General features: G+C 37.9%; 2 protein-coding genes across 2 annotated transcripts in view; one reads left to right on the forward strand and one right to left on the reverse strand.

Annotated features, from left to right (window-relative positions):
* Window positions 1-7,063, forward strand: part of LOC115737621 (transcription factor MYB1-like) — a 30,454-nt gene extending 23,391 nt beyond the window's left edge. Inside the window, exons 2-4 of the mRNA XM_030669822.2 lie at window positions 1,600-1,727; window positions 1,807-1,936; window positions 6,604-7,063. Of these exons, the coding sequence (XP_030525682.1) occupies window positions 1,610-1,727; window positions 1,807-1,936; window positions 6,604-7,063 (708 nt within the window). The 5' untranslated portion in view covers window positions 1,600-1,609. The remainder of the gene's footprint in view (window positions 1-1,599; window positions 1,728-1,806; window positions 1,937-6,603) is intronic.
* A 9,259-nt stretch (window positions 7,064-16,322) lies between these two features.
* On the reverse strand, window positions 16,323-20,901 carry LOC115746249 (calcium-binding protein CML24-like). Its single transcript, XM_030681984.2, has 2 exons — window positions 20,285-20,901; window positions 16,323-17,139 (listed from the first exon to the last, which is right to left on the reverse strand). Exon 1 carries the CDS (start codon window positions 20,854-20,856, stop codon window positions 20,332-20,334), a length of 525 nt encoding a protein of 174 aa, XP_030537844.1. The 5' UTR covers window positions 20,857-20,901; the 3' UTR covers window positions 16,323-17,139; window positions 20,285-20,331.
* Between the last annotated feature and the right edge of the window lie 2,607 nt (window positions 20,902-23,508).

Genomic DNA, 23,508 nt, shown 5'->3' on the forward strand with positions numbered 1-23,508 from the left:
AAGTAGTTAGTGTGTTACAACGTATGGCTCTCACTGTCATTGTTTGGTTTTAAAATTCTCTCCAGCATGGTGGACAAATAGGAGAAGGCTACCATGACCATCCCACCAATTCTGACGGTGGGATGGCCAATTTGTAGCCACAAATTGATGTTGGTGAAACCGGATCACTTGTGATCCGGTTTCACCCTTTTGACTGCAATTTTTTTTTTTTAATGTTAGCTAAAATTAAAAAATAAAATTATAAGAGGAAAATATCCAATTGATAATATTCAAATACTAAGTTGTAACTTTTAAAATAGTAGATATTATTATCCGGCCAACTAAAAAGATTACATGGATATTGTTCATGAAATACGAAGATATTCTTGATAACTCAAAAAAGTCGGAACGTAATTTTGACTCCATATTGAATCAATGCTTGAAATGTTGGATTCACAACTAATAACGAAATCATTGTGCAATGCAATAGTTTCTCATTCCTCTCACTCAATTCAAATTGCTCCAGAAGGACTCTTTGGTGACCTAAAATTAAGACTAGTAACATTGATTACGCACAAAACAAATGAAGTAAAGAAAAACTCAAAATAAGAATTAGTAAAGAAAAAAAATGCGACCTATTGATCCAAATCTCGTTGATGAAGATGTGCAGGGACCTAAAACATTACAAATTCAATCTTAGGATCACATGAGTCATCTTCAATCGCATTGTTCATCTCATCTTCATCAACACCATTATTTTCATGAGTGAAGTTGCTTTCAATATGAACTCCATCCATTTGCACGAGTTTTGAAAAAAAATTAGCATTTTATGTCTCTAATATAGATACAAACTAAAATTTGACGACAGTGAATACCTCTTACTTCTCTTGCGATCGAAGAAGCAGAGATTAAAGAACGTTTCTCCAGAGTTATGACTTATTCGATTATAAAATCCTACGATAATTAGAAGTTCAAAGTATACGAGATAATTACGTTTCGATTTTTTTGAGTTATTAAGAATATCTTCATATTTTGGAAACAATATCCATGTAATCTTTTTATTTGGCCGGATAATAATATCTATTATTTAAAAATTGCAACTTATTATTTGAATATTATCAATTGGATATTTTCCTCTTATAATTTTTTTTTTAATTTTAGCTAACAATTAAAAAAAATCAATTTGTGGCTACAAATTGGTGGTGGGACGGTCATGGGAGCCTTCTCCACACAGGGGATCCGTTGGATTAGTTAATGAAGGGCAAGAACGACCGCTCCGCATGGCGACAAAAGCCCCCGTATCCAACGGCTAGGATACAACTAGACTGTTCGTTGACTGGAAATGGAGGCGAAGAGGGCTGTCGGCATCGTTGGAGCCCCAAGAAGAAAGAGATTGTCGTGTGTGGACGCCAGACATGCACGGCACTCGCTCTCACTTCCCTTTCTCCAGGTATTATGGGGGAGATGGGCCTCACTGAACTCTGATCCCCTGCTTATATTATACATGGCTTTTTCGGGTGAACTTCATCCAACACGTGCTCGTTCTCTGGTCCTGAATTGTTTCTGCACCCAAAAAAGAGTGTTGGCGCACACGTGAGAGAGAGAGAGAGAGAGAGAGAGAAAGGAGGCAATGAAGGGAGCAATAGGAGTGAGAAAAGGTGCGTGGACTGAGGAAGAGGACGTGTTGCTGAAGAAGTGCGTGGAAAGATATGGTGAAGGAAACTGGCACCAAGTCCCTCGCAGAGCAGGTGTCCTACTGATCACCCCACAGACAGACGGAGACACAGAGATTTTATCGAGCGTGCCTCAATGGGTTTGTGTTTGCAGGGTTGAACAGGTGCAGGAAAAGTTGCAGGTTGAGGTGGTTGAACTATCTGAAGCCCACCATCAAGAGAGGGGCGTTCCAGGAGGACGAGGTCGACATGATCATCAGGCTTCACAAGCTTCTTGGTAATCGGTGAGTCAAAATCTCTCCCAAGTTCGTGTTACTCGTCTCGTATCATATGCATCATCATGTCAACCTGTCGACGCTAATAAAACATATCTGTCTCTTCGACCATCTCTCTCGGGTCTTCTAACATCAGTTCCGCCGGCGGATCATCACAAAAGATTAGAAGAAAAAAAACTGGGTTTAGAAAGTATCGTAAATAAAAGAGACGTGAAGGACTTGTTGAGGGCATGAATATGAAGCCCGTATGCTTAAACATCCATTTAAAATCTGGCATATACATACAACCATACGTACATATGTCCAAGATTTAGATGCGCCCTAAAATTTAAACAGTTCAAAACAGCTCTCGCAAGGCATTGATGAAAGAGGAAAAGTATACTTTTAATATATATATATAATCAATTTAATGATTTCAATGAACGTTTCATATTTTTATTTCTTCTTCTTTTGCTTCAAATCAGACATGTTCATTGTATTTCAAGAAATTTAGTGATCAAAATTCTATTCTAAAAGAATATTAATAAATTACAATTATTTTCCAATGTCTCTCTAAAGTTAAGTATATAATAATTCCCTGTGATATACAATTATTTAGTTCAAGTGTTTTAAAGGGAATTCTTTGGCTAGAGTTGGGGAAAAGTGTCAAAAAAGTCATAAACTTATTGCATTAGTACCAATTCAGTCCAAACTTTTTTTTTATGTCAATTCAGTCCTAAACCTTTTGTATTGGTGCCAATTAAGTCCTAAACATTTTATTAGTGTCAATTCAGTTCTAAACCTTTTATAATAGTGCCAATTTAGTCCTAAAAATTTTGCATTTATGCCACTTAAGTCAATTCAACCAATTTTAATTGTAAATCACTGGTATATACGTCAATTATCCTACGTGACACGGTTGGCGCTAACGTTGATATTTTTTTAATATTTTTAAAAATAATTTTGAAAAAAACCAAAAAATGCTTAAATTTTTATTTAAAATATTAAAATAATATTAAAAAATGTCCAAGTTAGCACTAGCCGTGCCATGTAGGACAATCGATATCCACGTCGGTGATTTTCGATCAAAATTGACCGGATTAACTCAATTGGTATAAATATAAAAGATTTAGGACTAAATTGGCAACAATACATAAGGTTTATGACTAAATTAGCACCAATAAAAGGTTTAAGACTTAATTGGTACCAATGCCAAAGGTTTAGGACTGAATTGGCACCAAAAAAAGATTTAGGCCTGAATTGACATTAATACAATAGGTTTAGGAATTTTTTGACACTTCTCCTGCTAGAGTTGTGAACTCTTTATAATTAAAATTTAAATTTAACATGTGCCAGTTAACAAAGATTAGCATCTAGACACATTGGTAAGTGCAAAAGGGTAAACAAAAAGTTGTATAAACACGAACGGAAAATGACATGAGGCGGTTGGAACAGAATATGATTGTTTGGATTAATGCGGACAGCCTTGTGCGACTTTTTTGCATTTTCAATGAATAGTAACCTTCACCCTTTTCATTTGAGATTTTTATTAGGAAAATTACCAAAAAAAATTCCTAACCCTATTGCAATTATACTAATTCAATCATAAATCTATTTTTTTGTCAATTCAGTCCTCATCCTTTTGCATTTGTATCAATTCAGTTTATTTGACCGGTCTACGTTGACATGGATAATTGTCAATAATATTTTATTACTTTTTTATTTTTTATTCTCTTCTTTTCTTTCCCCCTGTGGCTAGCGGGTTGTTGGAGCTAGCCGGCCGCCGATGAAGGCTTCACGGCCATCACTCGACTTCGCCTGCAGCTAGCTAGGGCTTCGCGGCACTTACCCGGTGGCCTGCGTGCTCCGGCGACCCTCGTCGGCCACGGGAGTGTGGAAATAATAAAAAAAATTATTATAAGATAATTAAAAATTATCTACGTCGATCGCCGGGGCGCCACATCGGGGTCGACTGCCAAATGAATTAAATTAGCATAAATGCAAGAAATTTAGGACTAGATTGGCCAAAAAAATTTAGGAATGAATTGATATAATTACAATAAATTTATGACTTTTTTAATAGTTTTTTTTATTTTGATTCATCAATCCTCTCGAATTTATTTCAACGACTCAATAAATTAGGGAGCATTTTAGCCATATGAGTGTGGAAATAGGTCTGAATATCCTTAGGTTGGGCCACTTGCTAAAATACAATAACTGAGTTTTTGATTCCTAAAATTTGAAATAAATGCCCTTCAGTAAACTTCAACGTCAAGAAAACATAGCGCCCTCAATACTCAACAAGTGTTCAAGGATCAATTCAACGAGCTTGAGTGTGGAAGCAGCTCTCTTTTACATGAAGTCGACTTAGCTTGTCGTTTGGCTATCATTAGTCACCTGAACATTAATGGTCTTGGAAGCACCTAGTCACTAGTCGCTTAAAACCGGCGAAGTCCAGAAGTTCGTCCAAAACAACTTTCATTGTATTAGAATTCGCCGCGACACCAAAGACGAGTGGTCGAGGCAATACAGAAGTAATCTTAAACCACATAAATGTCATTTATCTTGGATGAAGATGATTCAGCTCCCAAAATGGTAAAGCAAGATTAGCATATTCGTTATTTTAAACTTGTTTAAGAACTTAATTTTCTCTATTTGCAAGGAATGAACTAGCGACCAATACCTAGCTCAAATGAGTTGGCAAAGAAGCTGAATAAGTCTTGGTAGCTAGGGCGACTGGATTCGTCGGTAAAGGGCAGAGAGCCCCATCTAGATTTGGGAAAAAAGAAAGAATGTGAAAATGAATGTTCAAATATTTATTGGTCCATACCCTTGTCCACCACACAACAAAGGTAGGCCCCCGAAAAATGCTTCTCGTCGTTATGTCGGGTCGCGTAAATATACCAAAAAAAAACTTAGCTTTTGTAGGGAGATTTTTTTGTGAAAGCTACAATTTGTAGAGTTTTTTCCCCCTCGAAAAACTTTTATAGAGTTCAGATGACTTTTATGAGCAACTTAGTCTTTCCATATCCATCTAATGTTTACAATGTCATCGAAATTGGATTATAATTCCTTCACAAAGTGTGGGCGTGATAAACACGCGAAGCCGACGTGAAATTTAAGTGGACGCCACGTTGATGGTCATGTGCTAAATATAGGGCGGCTGATTGGCCGTTGTTTTGGCATGAACTAAATAATTTTGGTAATCATTGACGAAAATCATATTTTCCGTCTGAGTAGAGGTTATAAGTAGTTTAGGGTTAACTGTCATTTATCAATAAGACAGCGTGGAGAGGAAACTCAAACTGAGAATGAGGTTGATCAATGTTGCCTATTGCTTTACCGAGCATTGCATATGCAGAGTCTCTAGATTTGTTGTTCTTGTCAAGGAAGATTCAGTGCATCTGGGTCATTTTAGTTTCAAGGTCTTGTGTGTTGCCATCAGTGAATCTTCCGTCGCTTTTGACAAAAGTATAGACGTATTCATTCTTGACAATTACCCTCAAATTTTTTTTTTGACCAAAAAAAAAAATTGAGGGTAATTGTCAAGAATGAATACGTGCCATCAATTTTGCCAAACCAGTCCAGACTTTTAGCGTCTTTTGAATTTTCATTGTAGAACTTTCTTGTCTTTTATGGGGAAGTTCGGCCAACAGATTCAATTGATGAGAGAGGCAGAGAGATCGATGTAGAAGCAATGCAACAAACTTATTAAGCATCGTGTCCAAATTATGTAGGGCGGGGAAATTACCAAAAAAATCCTAAGCTTATTATAATTATGTCAATTCAATCTTGATTTTGCCAATTGAGTCATAAATCTTTTATATTTGTGATAATTCAGTCCATTCGACCAACTTTGGTCAACCGACGTTAACGTGTATGCCTGCGCCGACATGGCGAGGCTCATCCTCGCCTAGCAGTCCCCCCCTCACCTTTGGTTAGTCGTTGATCCAACCACCGGCTGGAGGAAGAATAAGAAGAAGAAAAAAAAAACTTCGAAAAGATATTCAAATATTATTTAAAAAAATTCCATGTCGGCGCCGACCAGCTAAAGTTGGCTTGATGGACTGAATCGGTATAAATGCAAAAGGTTTAGGACTCAATTGATTAAAAAAAAAATTAGAACTGAATTGGCACATTACGTAGGTTTATGACATTTTGGTAATTTTCCATATGTAGAGTCCTTTACGATGAGTTGATGAAACGTTACGAACAATTTTAACAAAAAATGACTATTCTTATCTAATAATAAGCCAATGGTGCTCATTAACAACTAAATAAGAAAATATTGCAATTTCCAGTGCATTGACTGTTGTCGTAACACGTACAATCAATTTTTTTTTTCAATAGTAAATATTATATCGGAAATTTACACTTAATAAGTGCCTCGAAACACTAATAATAGAACTCTTAAGAATAGTTTAGTAACTTGCTTTAGTGGTGAGGGATGGTCTAGTAATACTCGTTGACATTTCCAGATGAGAGGTCACGTGTTCAAACATTCTTACAACTGTAGAACAATTTGGTTGTACATGCTTATCTTTTCGATTGGGCAGAATTATCAAATTCCAATTCATGTGTATGATGATGGAAAATAAGTGTTCCATTTCGCTTTTGATGGTAACTAATGTTGACCTAATGAGCCATTCTTCCCTAATCCTCGTATTCTAGATACTGACCTGTCCAAGTTCATGCAGATGGTCACTGATTGCGGGGAGACTTCCGGGAAGAACCTCGAACGACGTCAAGAACTACTGGAACACGCACTTGGCCAAAAAGGTCGTCCATCACAAGCTGGATGAAGACGACCCACTCGGGAAGTTCGCCGCCAAAGCGAACATCATACGGCCTCGACCTTGGACCTTCTCGAAGAGCTCGGCATGGTTCAATGGAAAAGCCACGTTAGTGGCTCCAAGGACTCCACCAGGTGGAAACCATGGACAACCATCTCCAGTGTTGTCGCGTCAGGACAAGGAGAGTGCATGGTGGGAAAACCTGTTCACCGATAGCAGCTCCGACGAAGGACAGCCGGACGCACGCTCGTGGCCTCGGGAACTTTCCATGGAAGAGGGGCTAAATGGTTGGAACAAGCACTCTTTCGACGCGGACATTTGGGAACTTCTTGGGGTGAACCCTGAAGCCGTGATCAAGCCGTGAATTTGCTCAATGATCTAGCTAGCTATTTGTATTAGGCCAAAGACAAGTCGCGTATGTCTAATAGTGTGCTGAAGCTAGGCCATTTATTAAACTAGTGCTTGATGCATCTGACTATAGGAGAAGCAAGTTATTGGAGCAACTCCTCGTTAGAAATAACGTCTGTAAAGGAGTAGGCACATTCATCTATTAATGAGTGAGGCAATATGAATAGAAATTCATATCGAGTTGTAGTAAAATCTCCACATAGAAAACCCAAAATATGGGCCCAAAAATATAAGAGAAAATAATGGCCCAAATCAGCCCCCGACAAATATATTACAATCCACAAAGTCCATCGTAGAATTGCCCGATGAGTTCATCGATCGGAAGGGCCATGATAATGCAATTCACCAAGCCCGTCATGGAATGTCTAACGAGCTCATCGATCACGAGGTTTCCAATAGGCAAAATGTAAGCGGAGTACAAGACACATGGTTATGATCAATTGACTCGAAATAAGAAATGATGATAAAAGCTTAGTCAAGAAGGGTCCATCGACCAAAGGAGAACTGTAGTTAAAGAATAGGGGGCAGTCACAAATCCCTAGAGTAGAGAGCAATTCAAGAGGCGGTTAATCTTGAAAAAGAAGATTAGGATGCATAAAGATATAGGAAATTTTTTCAGTAGTTCTTAGCACATTCAGCCCAGAAAATACACTACGAGCAAAAATCAAGATACATCAAAAATCACAAGATCAGATTTCAGATTAGATTTTGATAATCTATCTTGCAGATAATTGAGGAAAGCGGACCATTGCTTGTGATCATGCCAAAAAGATGTAACTTTTTGATGCAAGATCGGATCTTTATTGTTTTTCATGCATGTACATAGGACATAGTTTGCATAATTCATATAGATTAGTGAGTAAAAGCAAAAAGATTGCATCATTAATTGTTTTAATCGAGCATGTAGCATTGCAATTTGGATTAAATCTTGTCTGATCCAACTTCATAGGTGGGTTGTTACGGCCATGTAGATAGGACTTTAATTTGTTTCATAAAAGAAAAGACCCAAAAAAAAAATAATTACATTAGGACTACATCTAGTTTGCATCTCGGCGATTGTCTCTCTTCGCTTATGTCCGTAATGCCATGACAGTCGATCTGAACCATTTATAGGCTCCGTTTGTTCCAATCGAAAAATAATTGATTTGGAAAATATTTTTCAAAAAATAATCACGCCGACAAAAATGTATGAACAAAAAATATTTTTACCGTCTATGCAATGTTTAGACACAAATCCTTGTCGGTAATATTTTCATTGACTAATTATTTCAAAAGATACATTTGTTCATCCTTAGGAGTCGGGTAATTTCCTCTCGCTCATTTGGTACTTGTAGATTCAATGGTATAAGAAGGGGGACGCTTTTAATTACTAGTTAATAGTTAACAAAGCCAAACCTTTTTTTTTTATCACAAAAATATTGCGGAGACGAGATTTGACCCTCTCCTTTGTTCTCAGTTACTCATCACATGCAACCTAGATATTGAGCATATTTCTCATCTCTTCTCAAGAAACAAGTGGGCCGCGAAACAAATAGTGCTATAGTTTTGCAGATTCTGTGAGGTCATAGGAGGTTTATTAAGGTCAACGAAACGTTATGAACATTTTCATTATCATGATGGATGTTTAGAAGTTAAATATTAGAGGATCCGTCTCTTTTCCCCTCTGATAATTTTAGGATCAAAGGACCTTCTTCCTTAATTAATTGACTTAATCATGGACCGATGAGGCCCAAACACACAAATATCCATGAATTCAAAGCCCCAATCAGACCGACTTGGACGAGCAATATCTTTATAGGCCCAAGCCCGTCCCTATAGGCCCACTTGGGACCCATCCAGGCCACTGCGTAAAGCTCGCACGCGCGCACATTACTTCACGTGACGTAGGGTTACGTGCTGCACAAAGTTCTCGACAAGAAACAGCGATAGATCCAGCCATCTATATTAACACTAATCTGACCAAAAAAATAATTTATTAACACTAATCTTACATGTGGGCCACTCATAGTGTAGACTCCCGCTCTTACAACCCAATCAAAAAGTGACCCTATCCCTCACGCTAATTCCAAAAAATGCATATCAAACTCTCTGCGTCATTACTTCAGTAGAGTAAAATTGAATGATTTGAAAAATATCTTAAAGATAATTATTTATATTGTTCGAAATAATTATTCAATAATTTTTATTATTATCAACAATTTATATTTAAACTCAGATGAAGAAATACTTTTGCTTTTTTTTCATTTCCTATGCATCGAAGAAATGACTTTTGGCTATAGATCTATCATTTTCATTAGTAATTAACCTAACAAGAATAGATACTACAAGAAAAAAGCCTGACAAGAAAAGTGCAACGTCTAAAGCATAATCTTATTATCATTATTTTTGCAACGGAATTAAGTTGCAAGAGGTTGCGATGTCTAGTACATTTGAACGCGTACTTCTTCCAGCAAGACTTTGCCAGAGGATCGAGATTCGATTGTGTATCTACTAATACTTGCAAAGTAAGACACAGTTTATTTTGCGAAAAATGTAATTTTTTTTAAAATATTTTCGAGAAATAAAATGAAATATAATTTTCAGTGTTTGATTGAGACCTGAAAATGAACTAAAAAATATTTTCTATCTCTTGGTAAGGAAAATCTAATTTGATTTGTCGCGTCGTCAACGGGCTGGGAATTGTTAATGTGGACGTCAACCGTCTTACGTGGTACGACTAGCGCTAACATGATCAATTCCTATAAATTTGAAAATAAAATTGAGTTTTCCAATAACCTTTTGTTTTTATTTTCTTTCTTTTTCGTTTCCATCTTCCTCCACCCGCAATCGGCCGGTGGAGGTCAAAAGCGATCTCAAGCTCACCAACCCACATTTGTGGCCAGTCGTTGGCCATACAAGTAGCAAGCGACCGACGGAGGAAGAAGGAAAAAAATAGAAAAAAGAAGGATAAAGATAACTAAAAAGAAAAAGAATATGAAGTAGTGCAGAGAAGACAGACGAGGGAAAGCAATTTCTCTTTTGAAAAGAGGAAATCATTTTTTCTACTTTTGAATGCATTTTTTTTCTTTCGTGGAATCTATTTTTTTTTTACTAGTTTTTTTTATGCGAACCAAATGCCGAAAATTTCGAAAAAAAATTCCCTAAAAGTTATTTTTAGTGAAACAAATGGAGTCTAATTCGATCGACACTCAATCAGTGGCGTGTAGACACAAGAGAAACTAGTGTCAAATTTAAAAATCTAGTTATAAAAGAGAAAAGCAAACTTGCATCCATCAATTCTTTGGTAACTTCTTCAATCTCGTCATTGGCGTTACTTTCACTTACGACGATTGGTTGGTATGGCGCTTCTAGAAACTCAAGATTTTCCTCCTATCCCTCATATCCAACAGCAAAACGAGGTCCTTATCCCCAATCTGCTCCATGATGTTTGATGAGCCACTCATTTATTCCATTCCAAATTCCTCCCACTAGCCATATGCGGAATTATTACCAGCGTGGTCTTTAACCCTAAATAGAATCCTGCTAGGATTCAATTAGATATAAGCATATAAAATCTCTATGAATAGACATAATACAATTCACTCTGGAATCATCATTCGAGTTTCAAGTAGTTTCATCTGCCACGGTCACTCCAATAAATTTCAGCGTATTTCCTTGGCTTCTTCCTTGTACAATCGAAGTTCAAAAGATTAAAAAAAACCCAATTTTCTCACAACGGTGGAGATTGAAGCCTTCAATGTTCTCCCTAATCATATGATGGTGGAGATTCTTGCCGGGTTTGCCACCAAATCTAAGGATGATTTCTTCAATGTAAGAATAAAGTACCAATTTAATCTTCCTCTTCAAAAAGTACTCTCTAGTAGGTGATTGATTGATTAAAGGTTTGATGATTGTTGATAATCTAAAAAAACCTTAGGCTAATTAAGTTTCCTTTGACGATCGGCCACTAATTGATTTTCTCCAGCTCCATGAAAGCTTACTTTCTCGCTAGATATATGTTTAAATTTTTATTTTAATGTATAATCAACCTTCTTCACTATTAACAATCCGATAACCAAAAAGTGTATATGCTTTTTAAGAGATGAAACATTTTCTAAAGATAATTCTCTTTCACCAATAGGAAGCTAGATAAATATTAGTAGGTAGATCAGAAATCTTATTCTTGTCAATATTTAGTCCGTTGCAAGATCTTTAATATATTAGTTGAAGAAGACTACTTATATCCATAACTATCACTCGACAAAATTTCAAGTATAGTGTGGTGGCATCCCGAAGAAGGCAATGACTTCATTCAAAAGTGCATCAAATGCGATAAATTGGATGCTATATACGCAAGGACTGGTACTTATTTAATTACATGATTTGTCTCTTTAATTTATTCTCTGTAATTTCATTCAAAGCTAGAAATTGACCATAAAAAATTTGCATGTGTTATAGTATAAGTATGTAAGACCAGTGAAGGTGAACCTATGAATGGAGTTACCATAGAGGGCTGTGCAAATTGGGCACCTTGCAACTTTCCTATGTCGTCGGGCTCCTTCTCGTCGGCGAGAGTGGTGAGTTATTGAAGGAAGGAGTTCTATGTTGAGACAAGTCTATGCGTGCTGGTGAGCGGTGGAATGCTACAAGAATATCCCGGCGTCATGCGGGACATGTGGTGGAACAACGCAGCAAGCTTTAGATAAGACTCTGCTCGCTATGAATGCCGGATGCAAAACCAGCATTGCAAGAGGAGAGGATGGGTGCGTAACATTGACCATTACAACGATAGTGAATGCGAAAAATGCATTTGTCGAGCGGAGACAGAGATCATCTACAAGTATTGCAGAAGCCCATGATCATGAGCTATTTATTTTATCAACCCAACCTAGTTTCACAAGGTGAAAACAATGAATAAGCGAAGAGGGCAAAGAGACAATAGCCATATTGTTGTAATTGGTGATGCAGCAAAAGCAGATTATAACTTTCCAATTAAATCGGGAACTATAGAAATCGACAGAGAAATAAAAAGAGGAAAAATAAAAAACACAAGAAATTTACGTGGTTCAGTCCTAACATCACAATTTACGTCCATGGAAAGAGCCACCAAATAGTCCACTAATAAATCGGAGATAGAGTTATAATCATTCACGCTCAAATGCTTATCAATCCTAGTTTATATCCAATACCCACAGGCTACATTTGGTATGCTAAATAAAAGTTGGATATTGATTTTTAATCCCGTATTTGATTCCAGCCCAAGATAGTATAAAGTATTCGGATATAAGGGGATATAGCCCGGATAAAAATATCTCATTGAGAAGATGAGATAAATGTGCATATGATTTCTTATATCCATGACATAAAAGTTGCTTTCATCGAATAACAAACTTCTCAAGTTAAAAAAAATATTTGGATTTTACAAGAATATTCAAAATAACAAAAAAAAATAAAGGCCAATTTTTATTTTTTATTTATTTATATTTTTATGTATATATTTATTTTTTTACATATATTAGCTATATTAGTATAGCTTATTATTTAATTGAATTTTTATTAGGGAATCCTAAAGGGAACCAATAAAAAAAAAGAGGGGAAAAATAATTAAAAATAAGTAAACAAAAATGAAGTGAATAGAATCCAAATTTTAAATTAAAAATTCAATCTTGAAATAGATCTTTATAATTCACTCCATCTCCTTTTTATCTGTATCTTTGGTTTATATTGAAGTTGCACGACTCCTCCATAGTTTTCTGTTCACAGCAAGCTTCCACAAAAATAACAAGAGAGTCCGAGTTCATTCTCCTTTATAACTCTTCATTTCCCATCAAAAGTCTATGAAAGCAGCAAATGAGTCGAAACTCACGTTTTTCGTAACATTGTATTTCATGTTGAAGTTTTTCATAAAAATGGCGAGCGAGTCAAATCACTATACTTTTCAAAATTGCGAAGATAGATAATCATATTTTCTCTCTTTGCTAGATTTGGCGTTTACTGGCTGATTAACGATTTCGTCTACATTTCTTGTCATTGTTGAACCTATTGCAACGCTATAATGAGCTCTTTTTCTATTTAAGATGTAGATCATACAATAATTATGAATTGATTGATGGAGGTTATCTATGTTTGTGCATTTGTAGTTTCTTTAGCAATAATGAAACATGATAGATTTTTACCATCTATGTTTGTTATCTTACATGGATATATCGTTCATACGAAATAATGAAAATATGAAAGTATCTGAATTTATTGTTGTGGTTCACCAAACAGTGAATATGATATAGCAAAACTCAAGCATATTCGGTCATATCCTACCTCAAAATTCAGACGGCAAAACGCAACCACAATATTTAAATAACTCACTCAACTTAATGAACTCGATTCTACGCACAAATCTCTCCGATAACAAGTACTTCGAGGCTCAACATCTCACCCCCAAACCGACCCGACCCTTCTATTAATCGGGGATATTAACTATTGAACGGTTGTTTTGCACCCGCCAACACGTGACATGCTCCCAAAGCCCAAGCCCTAAACCGGGGGGTGGAGGCCTTGTGGAAATAGCCTCCGAAATGAAGCAAAATCAAATAGAAACACGGGCCGCATGGTACCCAAGTCCGCCTGAAGGTGATCTGATCAAGTTGGGAAAAGGCCAACTACCTTGTCTTCTTCTTCACTGCCCACGAAACTTGAAAAACCAAACACACTCGACAAGGCAATAATAAGCGAATACTACGTTGACATCACCCACTGCATGAAGACTAAAGCTCGCACGCGCGCACGTTGCGTCACGTTATGTAGAGTTAGGTGACCGCCGTGTGAAGTCCTCCACAAAAAATAACGATAGATCCAACAGATCCAGCCGTCTAGTACATCTCTATGTTAACCCTAGTCTTACACGTGGACCACTTGAAGGATACTTAATCCTTGTTTCTAAACGAAACACATGCGGAAAATCTTACTATAACATGCCCAATGAATCACTAATTTGTATCAACGATCCGAGTACGATCACACGTGGGGAATGTACCCGCTATCCACAGATTAAGAGCCTTCGTCAAATGGCCTTGCGAGAATAAGTCGTCTAAACAAGTGCGAGGGAAGTACGAAGGAGATTGTTCTTGAGAGCATTTTGGAGGGAGGCCAAACTGACGTTCAAAGAAAATTAACATACTTTTTTATTCTTTTATGTTATCTATAATTCAAAAAGGATAACTGATTATTTAGAAACTTTCGATAATCACCTTTAGTAACCTCCCTTTGGTAAACCGCCTTTCGGTAACCACTCTCCGGTAACCGCCATTCGATTTTAGCCCATTATGGGCGAATCAATTAATTCTAATCAATTGATTCCAACATCTCCCACTCGCACATACACAATACCCTCTTCTCTTCAAGTTTCATATCGGCAAATAATCCATGCGACCAGCATAAATTGAGAGCTTATTGCCATACATCCATTGAGAGCATATAGCATCTCAAAAATGGACATAATTAATAGTAGATTTTCATATGTTGTACCCTATATCGATCAGTCACATTTATATCTATCTCAATCTCTTTGAAGTATGATACGTTGTATTCACAATTATGATCACACAAAATAATAATAATTGACCGATCTGTGAATACACAACTATCATGTGACTCATAGGAAAAAAATGAAGCTCGTTTCGCCTTTCGAATGAGCTCAAACCGACACTTTCTTCTTGGGCGCGCGCTAGAGGGACAAGAGAGAGAGTTTCGGGATGGGGGTGTATCCACGAAGGGGGTGGGGAAAAAATGAAAGAGAGAGAAAGAAGAGGGTTATATATGGGGCTTAAGGGAGGGTCGGTCGAAGGGGGCCTGAGTGGCGTTCCATTCGCGCTAAATTTCCAAGACAAACTCAACCGAATCAAAACTCATGCTCGTGTTATTGTCCAAAACTCATCACAGAACATTAAGTCTCGAATTCACACTTCACTTATCCGCACCCGAAATTGACTATTCCACTCATTAAATTAATCGGAAAAAATTCAGGCTGTCATAGATCGAGGTTCGATTGGACGTTATCATCGACCTCAGGATCATTGCATGCGTCTTCTAATACTTGCAATAAGTTGATTGTCACTCAATCAGTGACGTATAGACGCAAGAGAAATTCGTGTTAAATTTAAAAATCTAATTATAAAAAAGAAAAAGGGAAAAGCAAACTTATATCCACAATTCTTCGGGGGCTTCTTGAATCTCGTCATTCGCATTACTTTCATTTACTACGATTGGTTAGTAGGCGCTTCTAGATACTCAAGATTTTCCTCATGTCCCTCATGTCCGATAGCAAAACGACGACCTCATCCTCCATCTGCTCCATGATGTTTGATGAGCCACTCAGTTGTTTCATTCCAAATTCTGAGACTTGTTTTTTAGAAAGCTGCTTTCTCAAGTTGAATTAGGGGAGATCGATTGTATTGCATCAACCGATTATCACCACTTATTCATAGAGTAAGACAGGAAATGCATACGAAATTAGTTATTCCTCCCAATAGTTGATGTATAAGGAGGACGACCAGAAGACAGGAAATAGTCTGGAATTAGTTGTCCCTCCCAATGGCCGATTAATAAGGAAGACAACATAAAGACAAAAAATACAGAATTATTTCTATCGTAGAAGACGTAATACGTGCGGAATTAGTTGTCCCTCTCAATAACCGAATAAAAAGGAGGATGACACGAAGACAGAAAAGACGGAATTATTTCCAATGTGGTCTTTAACCCTAAATAGAATCCTACTAGGATTCAGTTAGACATAAGCATATAAAATTTCTATAAATAGACATAATACAATTCACTCTTCAATCATCACTCAAGTTTCAAGTTGTTTCATTTACTTTGATCACTCTAAGAAATTTCAGCTTATTTCCTTGGCTTCTTCATTGTACAATCGAAGACCAAAAGATTGAAGAAACCCCCCCAAAATCACGCCCGCATCACTGTTATCGAAAGCTATGGAGATTGAAGCCTTCAATGTTCTTCCTAATTTTATGATGGTGCAGATTCTTGCTCGGGTCGCCACCAACTCCATGGACGATTTCTTCAATGCGAGAATAAGATTTCAATTTAATATTTCCCTTCAAAAAAAGTAATCTTTAGCAGGTGATTGATTGATTAAAGGATTGACGATTGTAGAGAATTAAAAAAACTGGGACTAATTAAGTTTCTTTTGATAATTGGGCACTAATTAGTTTTCTCCAGTTCCAAAAAGTAGATATGGTTTTTAATAGATGAAACATTTTCTAAAAATAATTCTTTTTCACCATTGGGAAGCTAGATAAATATTAGTAGGTATATCATGAAATCTTGTTCTCATCAATATTTGGTCCCTGCGGTTGCAAGATCTTTAATAAATTAGCTAAAGAAGACTACTTATATTGATAACTATCAATTGACAAAATTTCAAAGATATTGTGGTGGCATCCCGAAGAAGGCAATGCCTTCGTTGAAAAGTGCATCAAATGCGATAATTTGGAGGCTATAGACACAAAGACTAGTACGTATTTAATTACATGATTTTTCTTTCTAATTTATTCCCTATAATTTCGTTCAAAGCTAGAAATTGACCATAAAAAAATTGCGTATGTTGCAGTATAAGTATGTAAGTCTAGTGAAGGCGGGCCTACGAATGGGGCTATCGAAGAGGGCTGCGCGAATCGGGCACCTTGGAGCTTATTATGTTGCCAAGCTCCTTCTCATCGCCAAGAGTGGCGAGTTCTTGAAGGGAGGAGTTCTATTGTTGAGACAAGTCCATGCGAGTAGGCAAGTGGTAGAATGTCGCAAGAAGTATCTCGACGTTGTGTGCGACATGTGTTGGCACAACGCAACAACCTTTAGAAAAGACCTTGCTCGCTATGACTGCCGGATGCAAAGAAAGCACTGCAAGAGGAGAGGACGGGTGCGCGACATCAACCATTACAACGACATTGAATGCTAACAATGCATTTGTCAACCGGAGACAGAGATCCTCTAAAAGTATTGCAGAAGCCTGTGATAATGAGTGATTTATTTTGTCAATCCGACCTAGTTTCACAGGGTGAAAACAAAGAATAAGTGGAGAGGGCAGAGAGACAATAGCCATATTGGTGTAATTGGTGACACAGTAGAAGCAAATTGTAACTTTGCATTTAAATCCGGAGCTATAGAAATCGACAGATAAATAAAAACAGGAACGATAAAAGGACACTAGAAATTTACATGGTTTTGTCCAAACATCGAAATTTACGTCCATGGGAAGACTTAACAAATAGTTCACTAATAAATCGAAGAATTACAGAGTTATAATCACTCACGCTCAAATGCTTCCTAGCCCTAGTTTATATCCAATACTCACAGGCCACATTTGGTAGCCTAAATAAAAGTTGGGATATGATAATTTATCTTATTTCATACTTGGTTCCTTCCCGGATAAAGTCGGATATATGGGGATATAGCCCAAATAAAAATATCTCATTGAGAATGTGGAATAAAGGTGGATAGGATTTATTATATTCGTGACATAAAAGCTGTTTTTATTGAATAACAAACTTCTTAAGTTAAAAAAAATTAAAATGATAATAAAAACGTAAAATAATATTTGGATTCAAATATATACAAGAAAATTCAAAATAAAAAAATGGACAATTTTCATTTGAATTTTTTTCATTCTAATATATTATATATTCTCAGCATCTATAATTATTACATATTTTAGGTATATTAGTATAGCTTATTAATTAATAAAATTTTACTAAGGAATGAAGAAGGGAACTGAAAGAAAAAAAAAGAGAGGAAATAGTTTAAAATAAGAAAATGAAAATGAAGTGAAAAGAATCCTGATTTAAAGTGAATTCACTTGAAATGGATCTTTCCAATTCACTCCTCTTTCTTCTCCATTTCACGACTCCTCCATAGTTCTTTGTTCACAACAAAGCTCCAAGAAAATAATGAGAAAGTTGAAGTTCATTCTCCTTGCAACTCTCCGATTCACATCAAGAGTCCACCAAAGCAGCAAAAGAGTCAAAACTCACCTTTTCAGTAGCTCTGTATTTCATGTTGATTTTTTTCACAAAAATGGCGAGAGAGTCAAATCACTATACTCAACGGTGTCGTTTACATTTCTTGTTATTGTTGAACCTATGGCGGTGGAATGCTGCAATGAGCTCTTTTCCTATTTAACATCTAGATTGTACAAGAAATATTAATTGATTGATGGAGGTCATCTATGTTTGTGCATTTGTAGTTTCTTTAGCACCGGATCCTAAAATATTCTCACCATCTTTGTTTGTTATTTTACATGGGATATGTCATTCATACAAAACAATGGACATAATATAAACCTATTTGATTTTATTGATGTGATTTACCAAACGGTGGATGTGATATAACAAAATCCCTATACTTTTATCTTATCATATACAAACGCTAAACTCGGTGAACTTGATTCTACGCACAAATCTCTCCAAGAACAAGGACTTCGAGGCTCAATATCCCGACCCGACCCTTGTATCGATCGGGAATATTAACTATTGAACGGTTGTTTTGTATCCGCCGACACGTGATCTGCTCCCAAAGCCGGAGCCCTGAATTCGGGTTCGATGCCTTGTGGAAATAGGCTCCAAGTGCACCTGAAGGTGGGCAACTTGGGAAAAGACCAGCCGCCTTGACTAAATCGCTACCCACGAAACTGAAAAACAAAAACCACTCGACAAGGCAATAATAAGAGCAAATATCGCGTTGACATCACCCACTGCATAAAGCTCGCACGCGCTCATGTTACTTCACGTTATGTTGTGAGGAAAATATACACTCCATTCATTGAGCGACATGTGTTCGGTCGCATTTCAGATTTTCCACATATCCCTTTCTCTCTCACCTTGTTTCTTCCAGAAACACCCCCACCTTCTCTCTCCTCTGTTACTCTTCTCCGTCTCCCTTCAACACCCCTCCCATCCAGAGGATTGGAAATTTAGAGACTGGGTAAGTGCTTGGACGCCTCACATCCAGAGGATTAGAAATTTAGAAACTGGGTAAGTGCTCGGAAAAAGAGGCTATGGTGATGATGATGCTGTTGACATATATGTGAAATCGCGTCAGCGTCGACACCAATGGGGGCGTTTGTGGAAGATAGAATATGAGTGAGAAAGGGATCGGTGGAAAATATGAAATTGCCCCCGCCCCCCAAAAAATGGACACGTGTCGATCAATTAATGGAGTGTTATTTTGCTAACTTGAAATATCTCATGTACCCCATATTTTCCTGTTGAGTTAGGTGACTGCCGAGCGAAGTCCTCCGCAAGAAAAGAAATAGCGGTAGATCCAACAGCTCCGGCCATCTACTGCATCTCTATGTGAACGCTAGCCTTACACTTAGGACCACTCATATCGTAATGACCCTATCCCCCTCACCCCGATAACAAAATTCCTACCAAGTAAAGACTTCATTTATCGCACACAAAAATTAAACAATTTAAGAAATATTTTTTTTTTTTAAAATAACTTGTCTCGCTCGAAATAATTGGTATTTCAAAATATTCATACTTCGCAATCCGAATGAATATGCAGTTCACTAATTTATGATTGATTCTCGAAAGAAAAATTTTCCTTGAAATGCAACACAATTGATGGAAGTCCACAAAAAAAAAAAAGAGATATAATAAGAGGTGTCGTACAGAGAACAAAAGGCACGTCCTTTCCTCATACTCTAGAACTGGTCCCCGAGTTTTGCCATGATGTCTAGAAATCCTCCATTGTTAACGCGGTTTCGGTTAATCTTATAGAGCGATCTTCACACATTTAGGTACCCAAAAAGGCAAATTAGGGATGTTATTCAATGAGAAACCGTAAGGCATCAACAACTGAATTGTACTAGCGTTTAGAAAAAGAAACAAGAAAACGAGGTTTGCATCAACTTACTGTACTGTCCCGTGCTTGGACACGGAACGTAGAATGATAATTAGTTCCTACTAGCAGAGTGCAAAACCAAAAGATCCTGGAAACCTATCTAAAAGATGAAGAAAGAAGAGCGCTGAATCAGATAAACCCTAACTCTATCTGTAAAACTAGTACCCCCCACCGCCACCGCCACTTGCAGAAAAGAGCAGACAGCGAAGATCACGCACGATGGTCGAATCAATACCTAAAAAGAAGAAGAAGAAAAAAAGATGCGAAGAGATAGTGAGCACGTTACTGCTTAGGCTTTTGGCATGTACAAAGGTAGAGAGCCAACAGCGCCGGTCAACTCCGAGCCCCGTTGCTCGTCGTCATCATCTTCTTGAACTCCTCGAAGTTGACGTTGCCGTCCCCGTCCCGATCGACCGAGCTTATCATCTTCCTGCAGTCCCCGAGGCTGCACTTCTGCCCCAGCTTCTTCATCACCGCGTGCAGCTCGCCCGCCGAGATCACCCCGTTCCCGTCGAGATCGTACAGGTCGAACGCGTCCTTGAGCTCCTTGGCCCCGCACTCGGGCCCCCCGCCTCCGCCGCGGCTGCCCCCGCCGCCGAGGATCAGCTCGGCGAACTCGTCGAGGTCGATGAACCCGTCGCCGTCCTTGTCGATCTCGGACATGGCGGCCCTGGCCTCCTCGCGGGTGGTGGGAGAGGGGCCGAGCGCGGAGAGGACATCCCGGAGCTCGTCGCAGGAGATCTTGCCGTCGCCGTTCTTGTCGTACTGGCCGAAGACCTGCCTGACCTGGTCCATGCTGCCCAGACAGCCCGTAGCCTTCGGCTGCGAGCTCGAGCTCGAGCTCGATCTCTTCCACATTGTCGACCACACTCCGAGAGGAGAGCGAGATTATAAAACTACAATCTTGATGGGGGGCTCCGTGATCGGAAGTGTCCGAAGTGGGATATATAGAGGAGCGATATTTGTTTTTTTTTTTTTTTTGGGGGGGAGGGGGTGGGGATCCGGCGAAAGGAGGAGCGAATTTACGCGTCGAAAACGCGTGGGACATGCTGTCAGCCCTAAACGCCAACCAAATCCGGGAGTGAGGCGGTGATCACGTGTCGTCGGGTGTAGGGTGGGGAGTTTGGTTGATGACCAAAGGCGGCCTTCCACGTGGCGACCTTGTGTGGTTTGGTTTGCATGTGATCACGCAATGGGGCCCTCCTCTCCGCCTCTTTGTTTACCCTTGGCCTTGGTTACGTCTAATGTCTAAATGCCGATGAGGACCTCTACCTGTTCTGAATTTCGCGCCGCTCCCATTGGTGTCTCCATCGCCATCAGTCCCGATTCAACTTGAGATGTAGATTTTGGACACCCAAAAAAAAAAAAAAAATTTCACCGATTCCGGAAGCAACCTTAAAATCAGATCGATCCGATTCTAGGATCAGGTGAGCCTGTTCTCGTGTCCACAAACTAGTATCGACCTTACCTCGATCCGATTATAGGTTTTATAGTGGGAACCGATCACCCATACTTTTAACTTTTCCTTTCAAAATGTCCCAACTCCCGTAATTTATACATCATTGATATTTTTCAACTATGCACGCATTGATATGTAGAGTTATCTATGTATATATATATATATAAAAGAAATTCATATGATTTTTTATTATCTTAATTATTAATTTTGCGCCCAAGAAGGAAGAGCTAATCTTTCAACTCCACCTATTTTATGATATATCATGTTGCCACAACTTGTCATATCAATAGGTCAGCACTATCATCCCGAATTTGGCTGATCTTTAAGTCTAAATCTGCTATGACCTTCAAGTGCAATACATCGAGGCAGAATTCCGCTCAAAGTTCAACAACTACCCCGAGGTAGGTAGGTATATTCTCACTCGGTCGCCTCTTCTCGCTATGGCTTTCAACTCGATTGCTTATTGGAACGTGTATCTTGGATACCTTATGAACCCGAAGAATCAAGCTTGCTTAGCAACCAAAGGTAGCTTACTAAGGCAGCCAAATTTCTTGTCGATGGCACGAGCTAGCAAACAAATCTTTCCGCGACTAATCTTCCATTGCTAGAAAGCCCGATCGGATCTTCTTTCTCCAGTTTTAAGGAAAAGTACTAAATTTGAACAATGAGCTATTTTCTATTGTGGGAAAACGAAGTCCTCACTAATAAATCCGATCTATGTCTTCGCAAAAAGAAAAAAAAAACCTGGATTTATTTCAGCCTCTATTTGAGCCGATACAACAATAATCGAAAAGATTATCTCGAGACTTCTAGAGTGAGAGAACTCGATTCTTCCCTTGCATTAAATCATCATGCCACTATAAGGTGACATTATCGCATACGTTGAAAATACGCATGGCAAATAGATTCAAGCTACGAGATGTTTTAGATTCCACTAGGTTCAAAATATTGATAATTTCTGTTTTATGAAAACCCTACGACAATGAAATTCAAGTCTCGAAATATTTTTCCTTCCACATATATGCGTGTAAATTCTTCACATTGTATTTATAACTTGATTTCATTAATTAAAAATTCACATAATTCGTAACGAGATGATTTTCCAAAATCTGCCAAATGTCAAGTTTTGGCATACACATTACGCCCTTACACTTTATTTTTGTTGCTTACTGAGCACACGCCAATACACATTAAATAAAGTGAAGAGAGCAAAAAATCGAAGCATGCTCTTAGGAATTAAATTTAAGGTGCGTATGTATCAGAGAAAACTCAAAATCTGGAAAAAAAAAAAGTTCGTAAAAATGAGTGGTTTTATCATTTCAAAAAATGAATAAATAAAAAATATTTTCATTACCCACAAATATATTTAAACATAAAATGTTATCGATAACGCAAACTTTTTCTCTTGGCTAATTTTTTTTCTAAGCGATCTAATCAGTCATTTTTTGAAAAATATTTTTCAAATCTTGTATTTTTTCCAAAACAAATACACCCTTAGATAATTGTAAGACGGGGGGAAATTGACCATTTCTTCTTTCATGGCACATCTACGCGATTGGCAATTATGTTGATGGAATATACGAGCTTTCATGTATATTCGGAGGTGGAAAATGTCCTTGATTTTCTAGGAAAAATTTCGAAAAATGGCCTCAAGTGCTCTTTTTTTTTTCAAAAAATGGTTTGAAGTAGACTTCGTTTCAAAAAAAAAAAAAAAAAAGTGAGTTAAAAGAGGAGGTGTGAATAATCTGAAAAGTGGGCCCCTTTAATGACACGTGTCAAATAGGTGTTCGTTCGTCGGTCGTTGGAAGCGTGTGGACCCCACCGGAACTTATGAAGACAGGGGATCGGAATATGCTAGGGACGGATACAGATGGGGCCGTTCTTAATCATACCCGTTCAATATAAAGATTTGTAACTGTGGATGGACTGATCATACGTGGCACGAGAGACGAACACACGAGCCGAACGCGACAGACTTTTCCTTAATTAGGCGTAAAAAACAAGTGCCTTCTAATGCATATCAAAGCAAAGAGAACTTGTCCGAAGTATGA

The sequence above is a fragment of the Rhodamnia argentea genome, chromosome 2 (genome assembly GCF_020921035.1).
Source record: "Rhodamnia argentea isolate NSW1041297 chromosome 2, ASM2092103v1, whole genome shotgun sequence".
Taxonomy (NCBI): Eukaryota; Viridiplantae; Streptophyta; class Magnoliopsida; order Myrtales; family Myrtaceae; genus Rhodamnia; species Rhodamnia argentea.